Source organism: Geotrypetes seraphini, chromosome 12 (genome assembly GCF_902459505.1).
Source record: "Geotrypetes seraphini chromosome 12, aGeoSer1.1, whole genome shotgun sequence".
In the NCBI taxonomy this organism is placed as follows: Eukaryota; Metazoa; Chordata; class Amphibia; order Gymnophiona; family Dermophiidae; genus Geotrypetes; species Geotrypetes seraphini.
The window spans coordinates 93253134-93278934 of record NC_047095.1 but is presented as its reverse complement, the minus strand read 5'-3'; the positions used below and the strand labels follow the sequence as shown (position 1 = coordinate 93278934).

Below are 25801 nucleotides of genomic sequence, written 5' to 3'. Positions count from 1 at the left end.
TGACCAAGAGCCTCTATTAGACTCTGCAGTAGAGCTGTTGCCTCTCTGAACTTGGCTGGCTCTAGTACTGACTGAGTCATTTCCTCACAGTAGCATCCAACCTGTGGCTTTAAATTCCTGGAACTCAAGACACACTCGGTGTGTGCTGCAATTCAGTAAGACTATAAACTACAAGCACTGTGGCCAGGGAAAAAGGGTTAACAATCCATACACAAGCTACCTAAAAATGCATTATGTCATATATTTTCTTCTCTTTCAAACAAGAGGTGTAGTTATGAGCTCCAAGGAAATGACATTGGCTTACTTCTGTTTAAATTCTTTGGAGGGAGTTGGTGTGGCTTTTTCAGTTATTGCCTGATGAGCTTGGTCAGTTTGGATTATCTGTACAAATGGAGTAGTCAGAAGGTATTTATAAAAGGACTAGTCTTTAAGCCCGTTACATTAACAGGTGCTAGAATAGATGTGTCTGTCTGTCTGTGTTTCTTTATCTCTCTCTCCTTGGCCGCTTTCTGTGTCCTTCTGTCTTCCCCCCCCTCCCCTCCCGAGCAAAGCTGTCTGCCCCAGCACACACCTCCCCCCAAAACAGCCCCCTTTCCCTCTCCCTGTCTCTCCATGGCCCTCTTCTGTCTTCCCCCCCAGAGCAAAGCTGTCTGTCCCCAGCACACCTCCCCCCCAAAGCAGCCCCTTTCCCTCTCCCTATCTCTCCATGGCCTCTTGTCTCCCTCAAGCACACCCCTCCCCCCAAAGCAGCCCCCTTTCCCTTTCCCTCTGTATTGATCCCCTTCTTACCCTCCCTCCATCCCAGCCTGCGATCGTGATGGCTGGCTTTAGCGAACCTCGCAGGCCGCTCTCCAACCCGTGCGTCAGAGGGAATGTGCTACTGAGGTTGGAGAGCGGCCTGCGAGGTTCTTTAAAGCCGGCCATGATCACAGGCTGCTCTGAAGAGGAGGATCAGTGGTGGCGGTGGCAACGGTGAGCGAGGATAGGAGGTGTGTTCCCTGCCGAAGACGCGGGCAGGGAGAGAGCTTGCCTGCGCTTCCGGTTGGTGAGTGAATGCGGGAGGAGGGGAATGGCCAGAATGTTCCCTACCGCCAGTTCTAAAATGGAACACACCACAGCGGCAGGGATCACGCTGTTTTAACAGCGCATGCGCCGGTAAGTTTTTATTATATAAGATGAGATTAGGTTAATGATGTTAGTATAGTAGATTGATTATGGAGAGTTTGTGTGATGACACACATAGGTGATTTTGATTATTATTATTATTGTCTTTATGTTTTAGAATTCCCCTCCTGAGGAAGCACGCTTGTCACGAAACTCGAGTCGGGGGGGAAGACTTGTGTTTCTCAGCTTCAGTTTTAATGGTGTAGCACTAGCACTGCGACCATCTGATTTCTACCACCTCCAAAGATAAGTGGCTTTGTTTGTTATTAGCCTGGATATAAATATTAGTTTGATTGTGGTGGTACAGACTTTACTGGTGCCATGATGGTCTGTTGACAGCCTATTTTTGGTTCATTTCACTTGAACACTAATAGGTTATGGGTCTGAGCACTATGTATATATAAAAAAAATTTTACAAAAAATTATTTATATAAGTTTGATACTGTGATACAAGCGTATTTATTTGGATATTATCACAGTTTAATATTAATTTCTCCCTTAGTATATATTGTTAAATAATAACACACAGAAACATAGCAACATAAAGGCAGATAGAAAGCATATGACCTATCCAGTCTCACAACCATGCCATCTACACTCCCTTCCCCTCTGAGATCCTATGTACCTGTCTGAAGTTTTCTTGAATTCAGATATAGTTTTTATCTCTATAACTTCCAGTGAGCAGCTGTTCCACAAATTTGCCATCTTTCTGTGAAGCTCTAATTCATTTATTGCTGTTCTTTCTTATATAATGTATGTATAAAGACATAATCCCAAAGAGCTATGGGTACCTTTTCAAACCAGTCTTTATTTTAAAAAATCTACAGGTTCATATGGTCTGGGATAAAGAATATGTACATATTCTATATGATATGTTTCTGAATGAAGAGTATTATTATGTCATTCAATGTTTCCGTACACTGCTACTAACAAAGTGGGCTTGTGCCCTTCAAAGTTACCAATCTAATTTTCTGCCATTTTATTTGGCATCAACAGAAGACTAATTAAGGCTTCTAGCCTAGAAACGATGTCTCTCCATGCTGGTTTCCTGAGTCTGTGTCACTGAAAATATCTGTCTGGAGGTAATCCTTCACCTAACTCTTGCAATATTTTTGGAACAGTCTCTGAAAAGCTGCTTGGATTGAAGTGTTAAAAAAAAATAAATCCTAAAACACATATGTACATGAATACTTCCAGAATCTGACAGCTGTAGCCAGGAAATGAGGAAGAAGGTCCCGCGCCTCTAGAATTACAGTGTCCTCTGTTTACAGCTCTCCGTCATACAAGAATGTGTCACATATGAAAAGCAGAATACACAATTCTGGATACTGACTTGTTTGAAATAAATGGGATTATAATTTACATCTAATACACATTTAATTATGTTTAGCAAATGCGCTTGTATTTTTCTTTGCCACAAGCAACTGATGATCATAGATCATTTCAAATCACACTGAAAGTTACTAGACAAATTTAACACAAAGACAAAAACCGAACAAACCTAGCAGGAACCCTAGTAGAACTGTTACATAGCAGCTAACATACAAAAATATAACATTTCACTTTCAAAATATTGCATTTAAATGTCTCTTGAAGTAGTGGTAGAAGAATGGAATTGAAGCTTCCAGGCTGTTCCTCAAGTCAGACTGAAAACTGTGGCTTTTGTTTCTGACAAACAACTGCAGTAGCGTTATCATTTTAGAAATTTTCTTCTCTTTTTCCGCCATTGTTTATTGTCCATGTCTTGCAAACATTCAGGAGGTTCCGGAACCACAAAGCCATCAGTCAATTTATAATAAACTATGGTCGAGTCCGATTCCACAATAGCTAGAATGACGGCCATGGGGGTGTTCTGTTTATTCTCAGTTTTGCAAGCTATTTCCATAATCTTTCTTATCCTGAAAAAGAAAAAAAATCTGCATTTTAATACTTGTCTTAGACACCGTCACACATATCACATCACTTCCTCCTTTTGATTTTTCTGGCTGACAGCCAAATAAATGTAGATGGTCTTAAAGATTTAAGAATAATTACTGCTACCTTCCAGTGAATTTCCGTCTCCTAGAAGTACCACTATTGACTAATGTCCTGACAAAGCAACAGTAGTACAGGACCAGTTCAAGTGTTTCATCCTAACATTATAGAAGTGGTGTACCTTGCCTATAGAGATAAGGAGGTTAACCTGACTACTGTCAACGTGTCTTCCAAACTATAGAGCAAGCCTAACGACCAAGACAAAGCTTACAGATTTGCTGCACGAAAATAAAAGTGGCAGAAAATGGATAAGAACATTAGAATTGCCACTGCTGGGTCAGACCAGTGGTCCATCCTGCCCAGCAGTCCGCTCACGCGGCGGCCCCTAGGTCAAGACCAGTGCTCCAAATGAGTTCAGTCTCACCAGTTTAGCAAGAACTTGTCCACCTTCGTCTTGAAACCCTGGAGGGTGTTTTCCCCTATAACAGACTCCGGAAGAGTGTTCCAGTTTTCTACCACTCTCTGGGTGAAGAAGAACTTCTTTACGTTTGTACGGAATCTATCCCCTTTTAACTTGAGAGAGTGCCTTTTCGTTCTCCCTACCTTGGAGAGGGTGAACAACCTGTCTTTGTCTACTAAGTCTATTCTCTTCAGTATGTTCGATCATGTAAAAGAGACAAGCATCTATTGGCACGTTTTGATAATAATAATAATAAAACTTTATTCTTGTATACTGCCATACCATTTAGTTCACATTCAAGAGAGACTGAACAGTTCACTGACAATACATTCTTAGAGAATACAGAGTATAATTGACATTTAATTTACAAATTTTTCAAAAAGATACGTTTTCATAGATTTTCGAACGGTGTAATAAGACTGAATCTGGGAAATTATTGTACTTAACCAATTGTTCAATTTGCCTACCCAAAATGCAACGTTTTATCAAGAAATCTTTTATAACGGCAATGTTTTAGTGTAGGATAGGCAAAGAAATTGATTCTTCGAGCAGACTTTTTAATCCCATATAGTTCAAATTATGAAGACAGGTAAGCTGGAGCCAAGCCAAACAATGTTTTGAAGCAAATATAAGCAAATTTAAATAGCACCCTAGCTCTGAAAGGCAACTAGTATAACTGCTGATAATATGGGCTAATATGATCATATTTTTTCAGCCCATAAATCAGACGAACTGCTGTATTTTTGAATTATTGTTAGCCTTTTCAGGATTTTTTTGTTAGCTCCCAGATATATTATATTTAACACTAAAATAATAAACCCTTACTAAATTGGAGCCTATACAATAAAATGTTTCATCATGCATGTGTAAAAAATGATACTGTGTACAATAAAATGACCTAATGAGCAATATAGAAAAGATATTTACAAGCTTGTCTTCATAGATGAAGATGTGTAAAAAAAGACCTGAAACAAAAGTACCTATATACATAGACCTGGTTGTTTTCTGCAACCCTTCAAGTGACCAAGCTTGCTAAAAAAGAAAAGAAAAAAACACCTAAAAAATGAAAAGATAAATAAGAATATGATGAAGTATTTTTCTCCCAAGCTTTCCAAGAAGGCTACTGAATAAATATGGAAAATTGTATGATGTAAGTGTGGTTATATTTAGGACTCCCAGTTTGTTTGTTTTTTCTAGTAACACACAGATGGAATCAAAGGCTCAGTTTTATCTATAACTTTTTTGTAACATAGAAAAAATGAGAGAGAGAGACATGACATGATCACATGTGAAAGAAGCAGCCGTAGGCATACATGACCTCAGACTAAGGGCTCCTTTTACTAAGCTGCAATAGCGGTTTTAGTGCGTGCTAAATTGCCACTTTCTAGGCGGTGTACAAAAACGCCAAAACAATGCGCCAATTAACATACAATTTAAACCAAAATAAACCAGGGGATGTGACTTAAAAAAAAAAAAAAAAGACATTGACGAATGGGAAGAAGGGTTAGAACTACAATTGATAGAAAGAAAACACTCAAGGGAAAGAATAAAAAAGGGAGGGGGAACTGACGGTGGAAACCTTTCTTGAATCGAAGTCATCCTTAAAAGGACAGTTTAAGTAGGAAAAGAAATGTCTTTATCTGCACCTTAAAATTGGCAAGAGTTGTTTTTTTCGCGTAAGTAATTCGGGATACTGTTCCAAAGAGAGGGGGCACTAACAGAGAAAATGTGGTCCTCATTGTACTGATATGTTTCAATGAGGGAATGGTAAGAAGGTTATGAGCTGTAGATCTTAAGGTCCTAGTTTGATTATATGCCTTAGCAAATTTCTACCTAAGAAATAAAGACACAGGTTTGAGAAGAAAAAAAAAAAAAAAAGTCTGCTCTCTACAGATCATCTGCTGAAGGTTTTTTCAAATAAACACTGGAACTACAGTACAAATCCTCATAAAGTCTTAGATGAGAAAAGCATATGAAATTCTTCATGCTGCAAATCACTAAACATAACAACTCTTTTATTATTGCAGGAAGTCCACCCTCCCTTTTATTGGTGCTTAGTTTGAATAATGAATGTAGAATTTCTGTACAGTAATGTTACAGTTATGACATTAGCGAGTAAGAGTACAAAATATCCTGTGATATAAGTGGCCCAGGTTCTGGCTCTGAAAAGGCAACTCTAGCTCCCGTCCATGGTCATTTTCATCCAGACAGAGCCCTGCAAGAAAACATTTGGAACAATGGCTACAATGCCTTACCCAGGTCACTTTCAGTCACTCATGCTAGGGAATGTGTGTATGAAACCTGAGGCAGCATATCCCAGAGGAGTCCAGAGAACAATTAAGCGCTTGTGCTGCTACTGTGAACAGTGGGAAGGCTAAAATAGTCAGAAAGTCATTGAATTCAGGTTTCATTAGCAGCTGATCCAAACACTCTTCGACAAAGGAACTGAAGGGATTAACTAGCGAACAGGTAGCTGTTCTAAAACTGAAGTGAATCATTGTATGGTAGGAAAAAAAAAAAAAAAAGAATCGGCACATTATCACTGAATTGCCATTTGTTATTAAGATTGTGTTTGCTGGATTTGGACACCTACTACCATAATACATAAAGGAGAGAGAGAAAAAAAAACTAAAAGTAAATTTTTGCCAATTCAAAGGCTGGATTCTCAAAACTTACCGTGCCTTTAACGATAGTCACTAAACGGGTTCCAACCAGTTTAGTGTGCCAGTATTTTAATGGCCGATTATCTGAATGGCTCACCGTGGCCTTTTCCGAGCTTCCTAGCAGGGTCTGACTCTGCCATGCAAATGTAGTACAACGAGGTCATGACTATTAAAATGGGCTCATTAATATTTAAACAAGCACTCCAGGCAATTCGCTATCGTTGCCAGCTTTTCACGGCCAAAAATTACCAGTTGGTTCAGAGATGCTGGTACTGTGAAAAGCGCATCTCAGACCCAGCGGAGGCATTGCTTATGTTCTTATGTTAGGTGGATGAGTATTGCAACAATGTGTCATCTAATGCATGGCCTTTTTCCTGGTACTCCGCCATCTTGCCCTCACAAGTCGTGTTGGATTTGGATTTTTCTTTATCCTTTTCTGCAGGTTTTGTAGCTATATCAGATCTGATCTTATAAACAAATTTGACAATACACCTTAAAGTCATACAGGAAGTAGAGATTCACTGTTAATACAAGCCAGATTTTGTTCGATGGAAAAATGCTGCCTCCTGGCTCACTGCATCACATGACCTCCCATTCCCCTGGGTAGATGAGTATTAAGATTTCATACTTCCTTTTGCAAGGGGCTATGTTTGTCCTAAATAGGGGAGCAGCAGTAGGCCCTCAATGCCCTTTTTTGAGTAGGGGAGATCTATGTGGTAATTCAGAGGCTGCACCTGGATAAGGTGGTTTCAAACTGGAGTTTTATAAAATCCTGAAGTTTACAGTTCTGGGGCCATTCTCCAATTTAAATAATAGTATTTTAGATGAGGGGAGCTTCTTCAAAGAGATGACACAGGTTCTGATAGAGGTGCTATTAAGAAATAATCTTCCTCCTTAATATGGACACAAATCTTGAGGGTAGATTTGGAGAGTATCTGCCAGAGCTCATACAGATGGATCAGAAAAGATTTATTCACTGGCAACAAGGGATTTGTAAAGGAGAAGGGAAAAGGGATTGGGACTTGTAGTTTTACAACCACACTCAAAGTGGTTTACATATAGGTACCTCAAGCATTTTCACTATCTGTCCTGGTGGGCTCACAATCTATCTAATATACCTGGGGCAGTGGAGGATTAGGTGACTTGCCCAGAGTCACAAGGAGCAGTGCAGGGTTTCAACCCACAGCCTCTGGGGGTTGAGGCTGTAGCTCTAACCACTACACCATAGTCTCCTCCAGCTTTGACACAATACCCTCCTTTATTAGCAGTGACTCAAGCACAACATCTATCTGCTCTCTGCTTTTACCAAACGGCCCCTTCTTTTTCCTCCATTCTCTGCCCAGCACCATTACCCCCTCCCCCCCAACTCCCCTCTTTCTCTGGCCCACATTATATGGAAAGATATGGGGGTGGCCCACTATAGCAGTATTCCCTTATTCATGGTGACAGGTCACAGACCGCAAAAGCTAGCCTGTAGCAAAGTTGTGCTAGTGTGCTGGTAGTGACGATGGCAAGTCAGGTCAAAAACATACACAGAACAATACTAGTTTAAGCTTGTGTAGTACTGTAAACCAATGCAAAAGGTTGCGGCAGTCATTTTGGAGGCACCAGGCTAAAGGGCAGGAGCAAAGGGGCTGTGCTCCTATTTCCAATGACCCCTCCACTGGGCCACCAGGAATTTAGATAGGCCCAAGGGGTCTCTGGGGATTGTTTACTTGTGTGTGGCCAGATATTTAGCTGGGTCCGCATAAGTTCCAGCTGCCTGTTCCGACCAGATTTAGTCCCCAATATTCAGTGCCAGTGCTTGGACATGGCCCAGCACTGAATATCAGGGGCTAAATCAGCTGGCAACAATAAGCATTTAAAAAAAAAAAAGTTGACCGCCACCATCTAAAAATTGGAGGATAAGTCTCAAGAGACAGATTAAGAGTGAAGAGACACAAAATATTCACTTTCTCCACAATTTTCAAACAATTTCCTGATCATAATATTGCAGGGAATCTGGAGGGAAGTGACGATTTTCCCTCCAAAAGGATTTCCATTTTGTTCCCATGAAATTTTTATCTGGTTTTTTTTTTGCCATTCCCAAAGTTCCCCTATTTGATGATTACATTAAAAAAGATAAAAGATCCTACAACCTGCATACACGGGAGACATAACTGTTTATATTTATGTGGATTATGTACAAACTATAGCTGCCAAAGATTAAAGAGAATTGAAGACAGGGAGGATCGCTAGGGGTGGGCAGAATGGAGAGAGACATGAACAAATCCCCTTCACCAACCCTCTAATAACCACTTGATATCAACTAACTGGAAATAATGTATCTAATCTGCTGCTTAGACCCAACAAATGACTCATTAATGTTGTGTTACTAATGGTATCAAAAGTAGCTGACAGGTCAAGAACAAAAAAGCAAAGTTGATCCTCCCTGCTATATCTGCATCATCCAATAAAGATCATAACAAAGTTCAAGTGCTGAATCCTGATCGAAAACTAAACCACACTCTTTAAGAGAAAATTTACATACCTAACAAGTAACTCATGAATCTAGCAATTTGATCACAAATGGCAATTTAGAAACAGGCCCAGGGCTGGATTAAAGGGTAGGCCCAGAAGGCATGTGCCTCAGGCCCGAGGAGGCCTGATGCTTTGCTCCAGGGGGTCCCTTGGCCTGGCATCTCCCACCTATTTCCCAGCGTGGCCCGACATTGCCCCCCTTCCCATTCATCCTCCAATCAATGAAATCCATCTCCCACAGCAGCAACTCCTATCGGCTGCCTTGAAAATTTATCTCTGCTTTGTCAGAAGTTGCATTTGTGGGGGATGGAGGGGCAGATCGCAGAAGAGATCACATGATGCACCGGAGCGGGGCCTAAGGCCTCAGACGCGTTGCTGGAGTCACTGGAGCAGGAGGGACTGAGCACCCCTCCTGCTCCATTACAGGTATGGGGAGGGGCGGTGGGGAGGGGACTGGAAACGGGGTGGGGGCGTCCGGTGGGTGGCAGGAAAGAGTCAGCATCCCTCCTCCGTTTGTTTTTTTTGGGGGGAAGTTGGGAGTGGGACTGATTGCAGGAGGGAGTGGGAATCCCTCCTGTCATAATTTAGAAGCAGTGGCATTGGGGATCAGAGGGGATGGGGACACATTTTTCTTTTGGAGTTCGGAGAGGGAGGGGGAAAGGGCACTTGTCGGGAGGGGGTATGGGGGCTTAATTAATTTTTTTTTTAAATCGGGCTGTTATTTTGCATGTGTAATACAATCGGTTTGAGTCGGGCGTTTGCATGCAAATGATTTGCATGCAATGAAGATAGTGAATCAATCACTGTTTTAAAATTGGCCAGGAATCGGCCAACAGTGATCGACTCCACTATCTTTAGTGAATCTGGGCCTATGTCAGCTTTGTATTGTTCACTAGCATAGTCAGACAGGGGTAGGGACCTGGGCAAGGCAGGGCCAGGGAACCCAGTGTACTAGTGTGCCTAGGTAGGGCCCATTGAAGGATTAATCCTGCCCTGAACTGGCCTATAGGTACTTGCCAAGGTAGCATCTAGATTTCTTTTTTTTCCCCAAAACTAGTTTGAGCATATCCGCTGTTTCAATTGGCAGTACTTTGATTTCTCTTATAGCATACTGCTGCTGCTCACTTACCTCTCCTGACTGTATGACACTGTGACAGGGGTCGGCACTACCACCTGGGAGCTCTGTGCTTCTCTCTCACAACCATACAGGCAGATCATCTGCAGTTCTGATATACCTCGATATGTCACTTCCCACCAATTCCTAGCTGCAGAGCAGAACAGTTCAAAGCATCAGTGAAAGCTTTACGACTTGAGACAGGGGATTATGGAATCCGCTTCTTCCTGCTTGTTTACATGTAGATATAGCTCACAAGAGTCATGATGCCATGTATCTTTACAATTCTAAACATGCGTGCAAACTCTTAGTCCGCTAGCTGCCTTCCCTTCTGGCCTACTCAACTTTTCAGTCAATTTATTAATTTAGGGGGTCTTCTACTAAGGTGTGCTAGATGCTAATGCGCCCATTATATTCTATGAATGCGTTAGCATTTAGTGCGTGCTAAATTGGCTAGCGCGCCTAAGTAAAAGACCCCCTTACTTACTTATAATCCACACAATCTTGAAATTCTTGTCAGAATAAATGGAAACAGACCATAAAAATCCAACATTCAACATATATATAAAACAAATAGGCAAACAGATCCAATCGTAAAATTAATTTAAACCATTTACCATCCAGTACATCATATATATATATATATATATATATATATATATATATATATATATAAAGCTCGATAGGACAGAGTTGATATATACTGTATATACTCGAATATAAACTGAGGTAACCTTATTCGCCCCAAAGGGAAAGGTATAATTGCGTGTGTGTCAGTGCTAGTAACAATACATGACGCATAACTATCACTGGGTTTTGCTAAGCCGCGGTAGAGAATTCTACTGTGGCCCGGAACATTAAATGCTCCAATGCTCATGGGATTCCTATGAGCGCCAGAGCCTCGACCACAGCTTAGTAAAAGGAGCCCTATATGTACTTTATTAAACTATGCAAATAAATCAAACAATATATCGCCAGTTAAATCATGCGCTGGTAGCAGAAATGCTCAGTGGCTTAACCCCTTATCAACACTGGATTTAATTACAAGGAAATAAAGCTGAACAGGGGAAAAACGCCTCAGAAGCTGCAGGGCAAACATTGCTCTGGAGCTATGAAGGGGAGCTTAAATTGCTCTTTAACTCCCCTCCAGTATTCTATCATTGGCGAAACAACCCCTTTAGTTATGCTATATGTGATAGTTCAAAAACAAGCAATACTTATCTTTGCCTTAACATGGCTACAGCTTCCTCATTGGATCAATATAAGCTGACGATGGCGTATATTGATCCAATATAAGGCCAGGTTCTGCTAGTTTCTTAGTCATCCTATAATTACAGTTCCCACCAGTGGGCTGTATGGGGGCAATTTCTGAACAGCAGGAATTGAAACATCTCTGTATTGGGCTTCCCCATAAAGAAAATTACATCTGACTATCCCAGCACTGAGGGAAATCCATTTTGAGGAAACCAGGCAAAGAGCATTTTCAATTGCAGGTTCACTACTGTGGAAACAGTTTCCCACATAAATTAGAATACTGAGCGATACTGGAAAATTTTTTAAAATCATTAGAATTACACTTACCCCTACTTTTACAAAACCGTAGCGCAGTTTTTAGCACCCGATGCTCATAGAATTCCTATGAGCATTTAAGCTGCCACAACCAACGCTAAAAACTGCACTATGGTTTTGGAAAAGGGGGGGTTAATTATTGAGGCTTATTAAAGTGGGTCTTAAATGAAGAAGTATGGGTCATTACATGAAACTGTCTGTGGAATATTTCTGTTTTATTTGTTTTTATTGTATATTAATTTGCATTTTTATGAATATATATGTTTGTTGGGATCTACTCAGGTAACAGGCAGAATATAAATCAATAAACTAAACTATTATTCCTACCAAGTTTGAAAACTCAGGATACAAAATATTTATAAAGAGAAACTCTGCAAAGCAATAATCACTTCCCAAATGAACTATTTCAGAAAAGAAATGATCAAAATGAAATCAAGGACCCAATTCTATAAATAGCACCTGTGCTAGGTGCCACTAGGAGGCTCAATTAGCATAGTTCTGCATGGAACTCAAAAATTAATTAATTGGCTTAAAAGTGGCAAGGTAATTGAAAATGCCACTAAAAACTAATTTTAACAAATAAAAAATGATTGAGTTTACAGAATCGGAGCCTAAGTAAATAAAGATTAATATGTACTACCTACAGATACAAAGAATTCCAATAGAACAAAAGATTAGGTTCTTATCTTGTCTGGGTTCTGTTATGATACATAGCTTACATAGCGCACTTTAGCTGTTGATTCCTACTTCCCGTGAAACTGCAGAAGGGTACCACTTTAAGCTCTTGAACTCTTCCCCTTCTGCAGTGGAGAACAGCTTCCTCTTCAGTTAGTACCACAACAATCAAACTCCACTGAAACAGAAGAAAAGAGAAGGAGGGGCATGGGGAACATCCCCGGCAACAAACATTCTGCTCTGCTCTGAAACTTAGGAAAGAGAATAATGATCAATAAACATTTAATGAGCAAACAGTGAACAATAAATCACGCATGAGTAGTTAAAAGCCAACCTGTTAAGTTCAACTAGTAGGGGCTAGAGAACCCTCCAAATGGAAAGAGAATAGGAATTCCTGTAACAACATCTCTGAAGAACTGTAGAAGAGGTCCCAAGATGGATGCTGGCAATGTCTGAGGCAGAAATCAGACCAATCAAAAGTATGCATATAGGGAGGGCAGTATGGACTCCTATGTATCTTAACAGAACCCAGATTATTGAGGTAAGAACTACAGAATGACATGGTGAATGTTACCCACGAGTAGCCACGGGTAACCTGCTGAAAGGGGAAGGAAAAATACTGGTTGCCGTGGGTACGGGGACAAGGCCATTCACCACCCCGTAGAGCAATGAATGGCGGGGCAGACAGGCAGGAGAGAGTTGGGCAGAAAGAGGAAGCAGACTAAGCAGGAGAGAGTCAGGCAGAGAAGAGAGAAGAAAAAGCAGCAGAAAGTGAGGGGCAGTGGCGAAAAGTAGCTCCGCCCACCCCTCCGACATCATCTACAACTGATCCGGAGCTCCCCCTTAAAAGGTGAGGGGCCAACGGTGAGTCATCCAGTGTGCCCTGAGGGCGGGGCAGACAGGCAGGAGAGAGTTGGGCAGGAAGAGGAGACAGACTAAGCAGGAGAGAGTCAGGCAGGGAAAAGAGAAGAGAAGAGAAAGCAGCAGAAAGTAAGGGGCAGCGGTATTACACTGCTGCTCCTCAACCGGTAACTCTGTGCAAAAAACACAGGATTTGGTATTAGAATAGCCTGGGGCATCCATGAGAGATAGTTCTTGTAAAATCAAGTCATTTTGAGGCAGAAAAAATAATGTTTAAAAAAGATCACTAAAAATCCAAAATTGCCGCCATCAAGAAAAACGCACCACAAACGGGCCTTTGGAGCTAGATCAAAAAATAAAAAATAGCAATTTTAGGGTTTTCGGAGGAGGGGGAACTGAATCCTTATCCCTCTAAAAAGCACAGTTACTTACCGTAACAGGTGTTATCCAGGGACAGCAGGCATATATTCTCACATGTGGGTGACGTCATCTACGGAGCCCCAGCGCGGACAGCTTTTCAAGCAAACTTGATTGAAGTTTCAAGTTTGCACACTGCACCACGCATGTGCTAGCCTTCTTGCCCACTAGAGGGCGCATCCCCACCTCGTGGTCCTCAGTTCCATAACCAGCAAAGAAGCCATCCCCGGGGAGGTGGGCGGGTTGTGAGAATATATGCCTGCTGTCCCTGGATAACACCTGTTACGGTAAGTAACTGTGCTTTATCCCAGGACAAGCAGGCATGATATTCTCACATGTGGGTGACCTCCAAGCCAACCAAAAAGGGTAGGTGGGAGGATGGCAATTTATGAAAACAGGTTACGTAACACCGACTGGCCAAACCGGCCGTCGCTTCTGGACAAAGTGTCCAGACAGTAGTGGGAGGTGAACGTATGAACCGAAGACCAAGTGGCAGCTTTACATATGTCTTCCATAGGAGTTGATCGGAGGAAAGCAACCGAAGCAACCTTATGCCCCGTGACTCGACCCGAGAGCGGGAGACCAGCCTGAGCGTAGCAAAAAGAAATACAAGCAGCTAACCAGTTGGACAAGGTGCGCTTGGAAACCGGATGTCCCACCCGATTAGGATCAAAGGACAAAAACAATTGAGGAACCTTCCGATGAGACTTAGTACGTTGGAGATAAAAAGCCAACGCCCTCTTACAGTCAAGCGTGTGAAGCGCCGCCTCACCAGGATGAGAGTGGGGCTTCGGGAAAAATACCGGAAGAACAATAGACTGATTGAGGTGGAAATCAGACACAACCTTAGGCAAAAATTTAGGATGGGTGCGAAGAACCACCTTGTCATGATGAAACACAGTGAAAGGAGGATCCGCAACCAAAGCCTGCAGCTCGCTAATCCGACGAGCGGACGTGAGCGCAATCAAAAAGACCACTTTCCAAGTGAGAAACTTAAGAAGAGATTTGTCGATAGGCTCAAAAGGCGGCTTCATCAGTTGAGCTAAGACCACATTAAGATCCCACACTACAGGAGGAGGTTTCAGAGGAGGATGGACATTCACAAGACCCCTCATGAAACGAGAAACCAGAGGATGCAGAGAAAGGGAACGACCCTCGAGATGTCGATGGAATGCTACAATGGCACTGAGATGCACTCGAATGGAAGTCGTCTTCAGACCAGAATTCGACAGATGCAACAGATATTCCAGCACCGAAGACACGGGAACCGAACTCGGGTCCAGGTGGTTCGAGAAGCACCAGGATGAAAATCTGGTCCACTTCTGGGAATAACAAAGCCTAGTCGAGACCTTCCGAGAGGCTTCCAAAATTTCCCGTACTGACTGAGAAACAGGAACCGAAGTCAAGGGGAAAGGAACCAAGCCGTCAGATGCAAAGACTGAAGATTGGGATGTAACAGCGAACCCCGACTCTGAGACAGCAGAGAGGGAAAGACAGGCAGAAGTAGAGGTTCCCTGACACTGAGTTGAAGCAGCAGGGAAAACCAGTGCTGTCTGGGCCAACGAGGCGCAATGAGAATCATAATGGCTCCAGTCGATTTGAGATGCACCAGCGTTCTCAAGATCAGAGGAAAAGGAGGGAACGCATAAAGGAACCTCCCTTCCCAGTCGAGAAGAAATGCATCGGCCTTGAGACGGTCCCGGGAGTACATCCGAGAACAGTAGAGGGGTAGTTTGTGAGTCTCGGGTGAGGCAAACAGATCCACCTGAGGAGTCCCCCAGCGGTCGAAGACCTCGCGTAGAACCCGGGAGTTCAGCGACCACTCGTGCGGCTGGAGAAGACGACTGAGTTTGTCTGCCAGACAATTCATCTCTCCCTGAATGTAAACCGCACGCAAGAATATGTTCTGAGAGACTGCCCATGTCCAAAGGCGCAGGGCTTCCTGGCACAGAGGCCAAGAGCCCGTCCCCCCTTGCTTGTTTACATAATACATGGCCACCTGGTTGTCTGTCCTGACGAGCACTACTTGATCGCGCAGGAGATGACAGAAAGCTCGAGCAGCCAGAAAAATGGCACGAAGCTCCAACACATTGATGTGACAACGACGGTCCTCGGCCGACCATAGACCCTGCGTTCGAAGACCGTCGAGATGTGCCCCCCACGCATACTCCGAAGAGTCCGTTGTCAGGACTTTGCGATGCGGAGGAACGCGAAAGAGCAAACCCCCGGAAAGATTGGAAGAGTTGGTCCACCAACGGAGCGAGCGTCTCAAAGAAGGAGTCACCGTTATTGGACGAGATACTGGGTCGCGATCCTGACGCCACTGCGAGGCCAACGTCCACTGAGGAAGCCTCAGATGCAATCGGGCGAACGGCGTCACCTGGACCGTCGATGCCATGTGACCCAGAAGCACCATCATGCGCTGAGCCGATACTACAGGCATCAGCGAGACCTGACGACCCAATCGAAGCAGTGCCTCCAACCGAGGAGAGGGGAGGAACGCTCGGAGGAGAACCGTGTCCAGCACGGCTCCTATAAACTGGAGGGATTGAGCCGGGCACAAGTGAGACTTGGGAAAGTTCACTTCGAACCCTAGACCCTGAAGAAGTGAGATAGTCTGTTGGGTCGCTGAAATAACTCCCTCCCTGGTCGGGGCCTTGATCAGCCAATCGTCCAGATAGGGAAAGACCTGCATCCCCCGGGAGCGCAGGGCAGCCGCGACCACCACCATACACTTCGTGAACACCCGAGGGGACGAAGCCAGGCCGAAAGGGAGGACCCGGTACTGGAGGTGTAACTCTCCCACTTGAAATCTTAAAAACTTGCGAAAGTCGGGATGCACCGGAACATGGGTATACGCTTCCTTCAAGTCCAGGGAGCACATCCAATCCCCCTCCTCCAGCAGAGGATACAGAATCGGAAGCGATAACATACGGAACTTCTCCCGGACCAGGAACTTGTTGAGCTTCCGGAGGTCCAAAATAGGGCACAAGTCCCCGGTCTTCTTTGGGACCAAAAAGTAACGGGAGTAAAACCCCCTGCCCCTCTGGTCGCGAGGCACCAATTCGACTGCCCGGAGGCGCAACAATGCCCTGGCTGCGTCCAGGAGAAGGGTCAACTGGCTCCGATTGGGCGGGCAAACTCCGGGTGGCATGTCTGGAGGCTGCACAGAGAAATTGAGCGAATAGCCCTCTGAGACGGTCCGGAGCACCCATGCGTCTGACGTAATCTCTGACCAAGCCCCGGCAAAGGCCGTGAGCCGACCCCCGATGGGAAGGGGGTTTAGCGACATCGCGGCGGGGGCCAGCCCCCAGCCGCCTATCCCGTCAAAAGGACGGCGCAGGCTTGGAAGCCCCCTGCGCAGCGGGCTTGGAGGGACCTCCCCTACCCTGTTGGGGTGGACGTCGGGGTGGAGGTCTCGAAAAAGCTGGCGTCGTTTTCTGGGGGTACCGCCTAGGAGGCTGCCGAAAAGCCCTTTGCGGCGTGGTCTTAGGCTTGGGGCGCACCAGGGAGGCTAGAGAGCGCTCTTGGTCCGAAAGCCTCTTGGTCGCCGCCTCCAAGGAGTCGTCGAACAACTCCGACCCCACGCAGGGTAGATTCGCCAATCGCTCCTGCAGGTTGGGGTCCATCTCGAGGGTACGCAGCCACGCCAGCCGGCGCATAGCTACCGCACAGGCCGATACCCTCGAGGCAAGTTCAAATGCGTCGTATACCGCATGGAACAGATACAGGCGCAGTTGGGAAAGGTTCGACATAAAGGTGGCGAACCTGTCCCTATGAGAATCCGGGATCACCACCTGGAATTCGGGAAGGTCCTTCACCATTGTTCTTAAGTATGAAGAATAGGAAAAAGCATAATTTAGGACCCTCGTCGCCATCTGAGAATTCGCATAAAGGCGACGGCCAAATTTATCGAGGGTCCGACCTTCCCTCCCAGGGGGGACCGCAGCAGAGACCCTGGAAGGTTGTGACCTCTTAAGCGCCTACTCCACCAGGAGCGATTGGTGCGAGAGTTGCCCCTTGTCAAACCCCTTAGGAGGAATCGTCCGGTATTTTGATTCCATCTTGGTGGGCACTACCGCGACTGTAAGAGGGGCCTCCAAATTCCGAAGCAAGGTCTGATGGAGGACCTTGTTCAGCGGGAGGCGAGGGGATTCCCGTGGGGGAGCAGGAAGATCCTGCTCCTCCAAAAATTCTTTAGTATAATGGGAACCCGCCAACAGGTCCACCCCCAAAGCCTTCGCCATATCATGCACGAACTTTGAAAAAGATGAAGTTCTTGCAGGCGGAGAAGGTGTCCGAGATCTCCCCGTCGAGCCGAAGGGAGAGGCCTGGAGAGAGTACCTCAGCTCCTTACCGGATCCCGATCCCCACGAGGCACGGTCCCGTGACCTCGAAGGGGTCGGGGACCGAGCCCGCCTGAAGGAACCCCTGGGGGAACCCCCCGGGGTGCGGGGTATGGAGGCCCGTCCCTTCCGTCCCGGCGAGGAGGCACGGGAACTCTCCCTGATCGGGGACCGCAACAGATTGGGGTTATCGAGGCGGAGTTCCTCAACCCGTAAGGACTCGCCCTCGGGCGGCGTCGAGCGACCGCGCCTCCGAGGCGAGGCCCGAGACCGCTTGGCCTTCTTCGGCCGGCGCCTCGCCCGAGGCTTGCCCGAAGGCGAGGAGCCCCGCGAGGACCTCGAGGACGAGGTAGACGAGATCCTCCGCACCCGGCACAGCTTGTCCCGGGACTGCACTCTACACTCAGGCTGTCCCATCGAGGTCGGGTCCGAGGGGAGCGCCGAGGTCGAGACCGAGGGTGCCTCGGGCGCCGAAGCCCCGGTACCCGAGGCCGAGGTCGCCCCCTGCGGGGCCGCCGAGACCGAAGCAGTCGAGGCCGAAGCCTGCTGCAGGTGCTCAATGGCCCCGGACAGCTCCGAGGAGATTAACGCCCGGAGCAAGTCCTGGAATGCCGGGATCGACAGCCCCGGCGGCAACACCTGTCGATGCTCCTCAGAGGGCGACCTCGGTCTCGAGTATTCCCTCGGGGCTATCGACTTAGATACCTTGGGCTGGGCAGAGGCCGACGCCCCCGCCGACGAAGAGCCCGAGGATGGCTTCCTGGTTGATCCTGGAGCTGAGGAGGGAAGTGGAGACTTACCCGAGGCCTGTTTTTGCGAGGCAACCGGCTTCGAGGGCAGCGAAGGTGTAGCAGAGGGACCCGATGCCGAGGTCGAGGCCGAGGTCGAGGCCGGGGCCGAACTCGAGGCCTTCCCCGTCGGGGTCTCGACGGCGAAAAGTTCCGCCATGCGGGCCTTGCGGCGTGTAAGAGCCCTTTTCTGGAAGGTGGCACACTTAGCACACGATGCTGTCGGGTGTTGGGGCCCCAAGCACCTTAAACAGCACCTGTGAGGGTCTGTGATCGACAAAAGTCGGTCACACCGACCACACTTCTTAAATCCCGTTACGGGCCGGGACATGGGCCCAAAACGAGGCCGGGAACAGACGAGGTTCCTCGGCCACGGCTACCGGGAGCCCCCGGAGCGATCGAAAACGAAACACTTTATTTATTTATTTTTTTTTTTAAAACAAGGAAAGAAACAGTAGAAAACGCAGCGACCGCGTCGAAAATCAGTACACAGCCGCGGCGACAGAAGGCAAACACGAGCACAATTTTCCACAGGGCTTCTGGCTCCGCGGATGAAATTGAACTGAGGACCACGAGGTGGGGATGCGCCCTCTAGTGGGCAAGAAGGCTAGCACATGCGTGGTGCAGTGTGCAAACTTGAAACTTCAATCAAGTTTGCTTGAAAAGCTGTCCGCGCTGGGGCTCCGTAGATGACGTCACCCACATGTGAGAATATCATGCCTGCTTGTCCTGGGATAAAAGAAATTTACAGACACCCCTGATGCTCCATATAGGGAATAATGAGAGTACTTACTGTGACTTCCGGTACCTGTTTGCCTGAATCAGCCTGTCTGCAGGGAAAGGATTTCTGCCTCAGATTCAGACCTCAACTGTCGAAGGCATTCTTTTGGCTGCCAGTTGAATAGATCACAACCAGGGACTCCCACCCTTGAGATTCCTCACACAGCAATGGGGGGAGAAATATCATAGCTGTCTCCCTGATATCCAGCAGGTTGTTACAGAGGGGTCCCACAGCCTGTGCTCAAGCCTCTGATGAAATCAGCAGGTGAGCCACTCCCACAGGGACAGACTCTGAACTCCAGAAGGGACATAAAGCAGATACTCGATGAGATTGGCCTGGGAGCAACAGTCCACCAACACAAGGCTGGGTCTTTTCCCCGGTAGAGTAAGCCCAAGAAGGGGACCTCTGAGCACTGAAACTACAAGGAAATTCAAAACTCAGACAGAAAAATAACTGAAAATAACAAAAAGAAGCAGAGCATATCAGAACATATTTTCTGAGTTTGTCTGCAGAAGGAAAAACTGAAGAGGGAGCCATTCTCCACTGAGAAGGGGAGGAGTTCAAGATCTCAAAGTGATACCCTTCTGCAGTTTTGCAGGACGTAGGAATCAAATATTAAAGTATGGACTCCTGTGTACTGTATATGTAGCAGAATCAGAAAATCTTGACGTCTTACAGTTATGGTATCCATGTTCACAAAAATTTCTCTTATCCTTTTATGTCAACTACTGCTCTCTAACTCACCTTCCAAAAGATCCAGGTATACCAAGAATGCTGCATACACTTGAGTAGCGTCAGCTACATCCAAGGCCATCATCTCCAATAACTGAAATTCAAATTATCAAGTAATTATGAGAGACTTTGCTTAACAAAATTCACTTTCCATACAAAGCGTGTGCATTAGAGCACTGTCCCTATCCTCCCTGGAAGTACCCCAATCCAATCATGTTCTCTGGATTGCCACAGTAAAAATTAAGGTGAAAGTTTATTTATGCTTTACTCACACCATTGATTTCTACTTTCCCATCTTTAGAGACTTTTTCAACTATATACTTTGCACTAATTACTCACACCATTGACATCTTTTTCTTTTGGGGGGCTTCTCCACATGTAGCTACAGAAAGAGATTAATTATGGTCCTATATAATTATATATTCAGCTTGTATTAGTGTTTCTTTTGCAAAATATTCCACTTATATTTAATATTCAACTCATTATACAATAAAGAGAAGCAACATGATGAAGCAACTCTCTTAACCATTTATAAACTAGTTTTTGCTAGTCTTTAAAACAGCAGGTGTTAACATTCTGCAGTCTTCCTTTCTGATAAAGGGAAAGATGTTTCTTCCTGCACGTTGTCTTTTCTTCAAGTATACTACAGTACAAGCCCAAAAATCCAGTTGCCAGAAATGTAGGCCACCACTTTCAAATTGCAAACCAGACTGCCCGAGAATCTGGCCTCAGAGAGAGAGAGATGGCGATGCTACACAAAAACAGCTCTCCCCGCTTTAAATTTGACCAATATTAGTTTTGTGGCGCCATCTTACACTCAGGGCTCCTTTTACTAAGGTGCGTTAGGGCATTAACACGCGGAATAGCGCGTGCTGAATTGCCGCATGCACTAGACCTTAACGCCAACATCGAGCTGGCTTTAGTTCTAGCCACGTAGTGCGCGGCAATATCCTGTGTGCGCTAAAAACGCTAGCGCACCTTAGTAAAGGAGCCCTCAGTCTTAGTGGATAGGCAGATTTGTTCTCTTTAGCTCAGACCTTGGTACAACAGTGATAACCCACTCCTGAGTGGCTTACTGCCTGTTAATCTTCCACTACATCTAAACAGAACTGCTGGTCTATGAATTGTGAAGGTATACTAAATATGAGAGTGGGTTTTGAAAAACATATTTTATATATTTGCAACCTAAAGAAACTTAAAGGAAGCCTGGGAGACAACATCTGGGTTTTCTAAATTTGTGTGAAATTTGAAACTGTCAGTTCTTGTAAAGAACAGAGCAGGAGGGGGAACAGCCCCTCCTCCTTTTTTCATGTGCCGATAGGGAAAAGAACTTTTCAGCAGTTTGGATTCAAAGTTTCTTTGGATATGTAATAATGTATATTCAGAAATGAATGTAAACAAAAAATATGATTTCTGAAACTTTTATTCCATGTTAAATGGAAGTTCTTTGTCCAAATTTCTAAGGTTTAGATTAGACAGCCTCTGTTAATGGATTGGCTGACAAGTAATGATGTCATGCAGGACAAAAGGTACATATTGAGGAGCAACAAATTATCAAGTCAAGATCTTTGTCAAGAAGGCCAGCGTTTTGGCATCTGTAAAGATCTCCCGGTGACATAATAACCTTTTGAGAATTAATATGAATAATTAATAAAAATAATATTTTGGAACCTTTTACATCATGTGCCATTTGTCATATTCATTTTACCCATCCATAGAAAACCTGGCTGCTCACTACGTTTACATTATTAGAGCCTGTAGCTCTAATGCATGTAGTTGCTAAAACACATCAGGAAGTTGGCTGATGTATAAAATCTTTGAACAATCAAGATATCATATTACATATGTATTATTAATTTGTATATATTTTTTATAATATATTCTTAAAGGTCCTTAAGCCATCCTGGGCCTACAATTTTTTTTTTACGTTTTCTTTGCTGCATTTCTGGTCTTAATTTTGCACATACTATAGCAGATATGAACCTCATTCCTATATCAGGCTCATCATAGTCATAGCACTTGCATTATGCATTTTGTTGTTTTACCCCCCTCCTTTAGAAAGCTGCGCTAGCGTTTTTAGCGCTGGCTGCGGCAGTGGCAGCTCGAACGCTCATAGGCGGCTTTGTAAAGGAAGGGGTGAGTGCTGACATGAATACAGTATTGTGTTTATGTGTAAATTACTGTGAACCTCAAGAGCACTTAAACAGAAACAAACTATACAGTGCAAGCAAAATTATAGGGTGTAAACAGGATGACATAGCTTATTACATTGTGTAGTTCAGGCACAATGGAGGGGCTACATAGTGCACTGAAAGTATAATGCCTAGTTATCAAATATTAAAGAAATGTATCATAACTTTATTGAACTAAGTACCGTTTTCATTTGACATTAATTACTAGTTAACATACAACGGTTAATATAAGATTCTATGTATTAAGGATGTTTCCAATTCTGGGTCTGACTTGCCAAAGTCTTAGGTCTTTTCACATCGATACAGAATAGGATAACACCTTAATCAGGCCTTTTAAGGGCAATTTTATGATGTTTAGAATACCAGCACTTATACACATACCCACAAAAGTGCCAGCAAAGCACCTTATGAGCTATTCTGCAAATATGTGCTTAACTTACAACACATGGGGAGACATACACATAGCCCAGGGGATCTAAACCTTTCTTGGTCCCCCATCTAAACCAGGGGTGTCTAACCTGCGGCCCCATGAAGTATTTTGTGCGGCCCTGGTCAAGGGCGATGCAGTGTTTTCCTCTGCTGCCCCAGGGTATTTACTGTCTTGTCAGCTCTCTCCTCTGTCTTGCTGCAGCATTTGCGTGGCCCCAGAAAAATTGTTTTCGGCCAATGCGGCCCAGGGAAGCCAAAAGGTTTGACACCCCTACTTTAAACTGATCAATGAAACCCTTCAACCCTCTTCCTAACCACTAGTAACTATTGACTGCTACACATGGGGTTGTTAGCTGCTAACAATGCTAAATCCAACATTTTCAGCCCAAAGAACTTACCCAGCTATTAAATTACTTGAGCAAATTCCTCTGAAAACTGTCCTAATAACTGCCTTCATTTTGACCAGTAAGTTTCAATAACTGCCTCGGATTTCAAGACCCTTCTCTGCACCCTGTCTGACTTCTTCACCCTTTGGGGTGCAGGCACTACTGGTTAAAAATCCCCAATGTAGATGAAGCATGGGCAGGACACAGACAAGGGCTGCCAGGACTATGCACTTACAGTATCTGCCTCCCTGTCAAAATTAGACAGCCATATTTATGTCAGAGAGGGCAAGACTGGTAAATGCTGGATGCATGTACAGGCTCCAATGTAACTCTTTTTGCTTCTCAGTTGTTTTTAGAGGGGTTTTTCCAATAGTATCTTGCTCATCGGCCCAGGTAAAGGAAGTGCAATAGAGAGTAACCTCCTCCAGCCAGAAAGCAAAACGAGAGCAGAAGTGTTTTGGGGTGAGGGAGGGGTATGTGCTAGAGAATGACACAGAGACAAATATTTTCCCATCCCCGCGGGAACTCATTTTTCCGTCCCATCCCCGCGAGTTCTCTTCCTGTCCCCTGCCCCATTCCTGCAAGCTCCGTCCTCAACTGCACAAGCCTCAAACTCTTTAAAATCATAAGTGTTTGAGGCTTGTGCAGTTAAAATAGAGTTTACAAGAATGGGGCAGGGACAGCAAGAAAAGTCGACGCAACAGGGAAATTGAGTTCCTGCAGGGACGGGGATAAATTTGTCTCAGTGTCATTCTCTAGTATGTGCTTCAGCTCCCAACGATTTGCAACCTGAAGCAATCACCTCATTGTGCCATTCTCAGCAAAGGTATCCCTAGGGGCAGGATTTGGGTATCTATGTATGTATTTTACATATAACCATGTAAAATAAAACCACAAATCTGCACATACCTCAACAGGTATAAATGTCTGCAGGTAATTTTAAATGAAACCATGCACATGCTTTCCCTTTTAAAATAGGTATATGACCACAAGCTGGTCTTTATTACCCTCAAATTTAGTACACTGTATTATTAGCAGGCTTGAGGGTTTGTGGGGACTCTATCAGCATGCCTTAATCTGGCCCTGTCTACTGGTAAGTCCCATGCAGAAAACTGATGTCATCATTTGCAGCTGTTGCTTTGCTCCACATATGGTAAAAGTTGGTGCCATGCATAGATTTTCCCTCCCTAGAATCATTAGATCAACATCTGAAGAGATGGCATTATTTCAATTGCTGCTCATTGCCTAGCCCCTTGATTTGACATGTTAGCAGAGTTTCTGCATACAGGCAGTCCCTAGGTTAAGAACAAGTTATGTTTTTAAAGCTGTTTTTAAGTCAGATTTGTATGTAATTCAGAACTTGTAGATTTTAAAATTCTTGCTGCTTATCTCTGCTCCCTGCTGTCCCTCAGTGTTCCCTCGAAGGTACAGCAAGCACAACCACACACTGTTCTTAATGTAAGGGCAAGGAATTAGGACTTGAATACCGCATTTCTGTAGTTTTACAACCACACTCAAAGCGGTTTTACATACACGTACTTCATTCCATTCTTAAATCTGTTACAGGAGAACTGTAGGAGTCTATGTCACTGGGAATACTAATCAATGCAATCAAATGAAGCCACAACTACGTTCTTAAGTACGAGTCATACTTAAGTTGGGCATTTGTAACTCTCTGATGCATACAGTACCTTGTAAGGAATACAGGCAGTTCCTTTTTTTTTTTTTTTTTTTTAATTATTGAACTAGAAAAAAAAAAAAAGGAACTGCCTGTATTCCTTACAAGGTACTGTATGCATCAGAGAGATTTGCATGATCCACCAGAAGTGTGTTAATTTGGCAACACGTGTAAAATGTTCAAAACCAAATTTATCTTAATGTGAATACTCGTTGGGGATATTTTTAAAAGCATCAAATGCTAAGCCTCTGAGTCACCAGAAAAGTGTCAGCATCTTTAACCACTGCCATATCCTAGCCTAGTCCGCTTCTTCCCAGACCCTAGGCAAACTCACATCCAGAGACAAAAGCAGAGTGAGCAGTCGAACAGGTCCCTGGAGTTTGAGGCTGGGGAAAATAGCTGCTGGGTTCTCAGGAGAATGAAGAGGGATCATACTCACATCCATTCGACTGCCCTCACATCATGCACCATAGCAGCCGACTTTTCCAAAATGATCGGAAAGTACCTCTCCCTGGACTCAAGCGTTTTGCTCATTATTGACGGTGCTCAAGCAACTACAAAACCTACGAGAGCTCCTCTCCATCCCCTCCCCGCCCGCAATCCTGCACCTCTCCCTCAACCTCAAGCCCCCAATCCTACCTTCAAACTCATGCTTAAAGGTCGCTCCCTAAGCAGCGCCGCCGGTTTCCTCCGCCGAATGACGTCCTGCCGGAAACAGTGGGGTTACGTCGGAGGGGGCGGGGCCGAAGGCGGGAAAAAGCTGCCTCGGAGGCGTCCGCGATTGGAAGATCAAACGCGGGGAGTTCGAGAAAGAGCCAAGAGACGGAGAGTAATGCTTGACTCGGGGATGGGGAGGGGGTCAGAGCGAGGGAGAGGGATCCTGTGTGGATTGTTGAGTATCTGGGGGTTTATTTTCCCCTGGTTTGCGTTTACCTCTCACAGCAGGAGACGTTGATACCTTGGGCTAACTCGACTTCCCCCTTGTTGAAGTTATCTGGGAGGTGTTTGGAGGAGAGGCGCCAGACCAACCCTTGGAGATCTCTATGGAGAGC

The 25801-nt window shown here is 44.9% G+C and overlaps 1 protein-coding gene across 3 annotated transcripts; it reads right to left on the bottom strand.

Moving 5' to 3' along the window:
* Positions 1 to 1952: 1952 nt before the first annotated feature.
* TSEN15 (tRNA splicing endonuclease subunit 15) lies at positions 1953 to 25537 on the bottom strand. 3 transcript variants are annotated; one of them, XM_033915266.1, is made up of 4 exons: positions 25389 to 25537; positions 20077 to 20158; positions 9911 to 10046; positions 1953 to 3062 (listed from the first exon to the last, which is right to left on the bottom strand). In XM_033915266.1, the coding sequence occupies exons 1-4, from the start codon at positions 25398 to 25400 to the stop codon at positions 2858 to 2860; spliced, it is 435 nt and encodes a 144-aa protein (XP_033771157.1). In that variant the 5' UTR covers positions 25401 to 25537; the 3' UTR covers positions 1953 to 2857. The 3 variants fall into 3 exon arrangements, with proteins under 3 accessions (XP_033771157.1, XP_033771158.1, XP_033771156.1); XM_033915267.1 differs by lacking the exon at positions 25389 to 25537 and adding an exon at positions 25189 to 25326; XM_033915265.1 differs by lacking the exon at positions 25389 to 25537 and adding an exon at positions 25084 to 25202.
* Positions 25538 to 25801: the final 264 nt, after the last annotated feature.

Bases quoted from the DNA above. Each gene is read 5' to 3' on its own strand.
- TSEN15 (XM_033915265.1), bottom strand. From the start codon at position 25,194: ATGGATGTGAGTATGATCCCTCTTCATTCTCCTGAGAACCCAGCAGCT. The intron at 10,047-20,076 runs GTGAGTTAGAGA...TCTGCTCTGCAG, and splicing joins ATACCTGGATCTTTTGGAAG to CTAGGAATTGGTGGGAAGTG. The intron at 3,063-9,910 runs GTAAGTGAGCAG...TTTCTTTTTCAG, and splicing joins GTGTCATACAGTCAGGAGAG to GATAAGAAAGATTATGGAAA.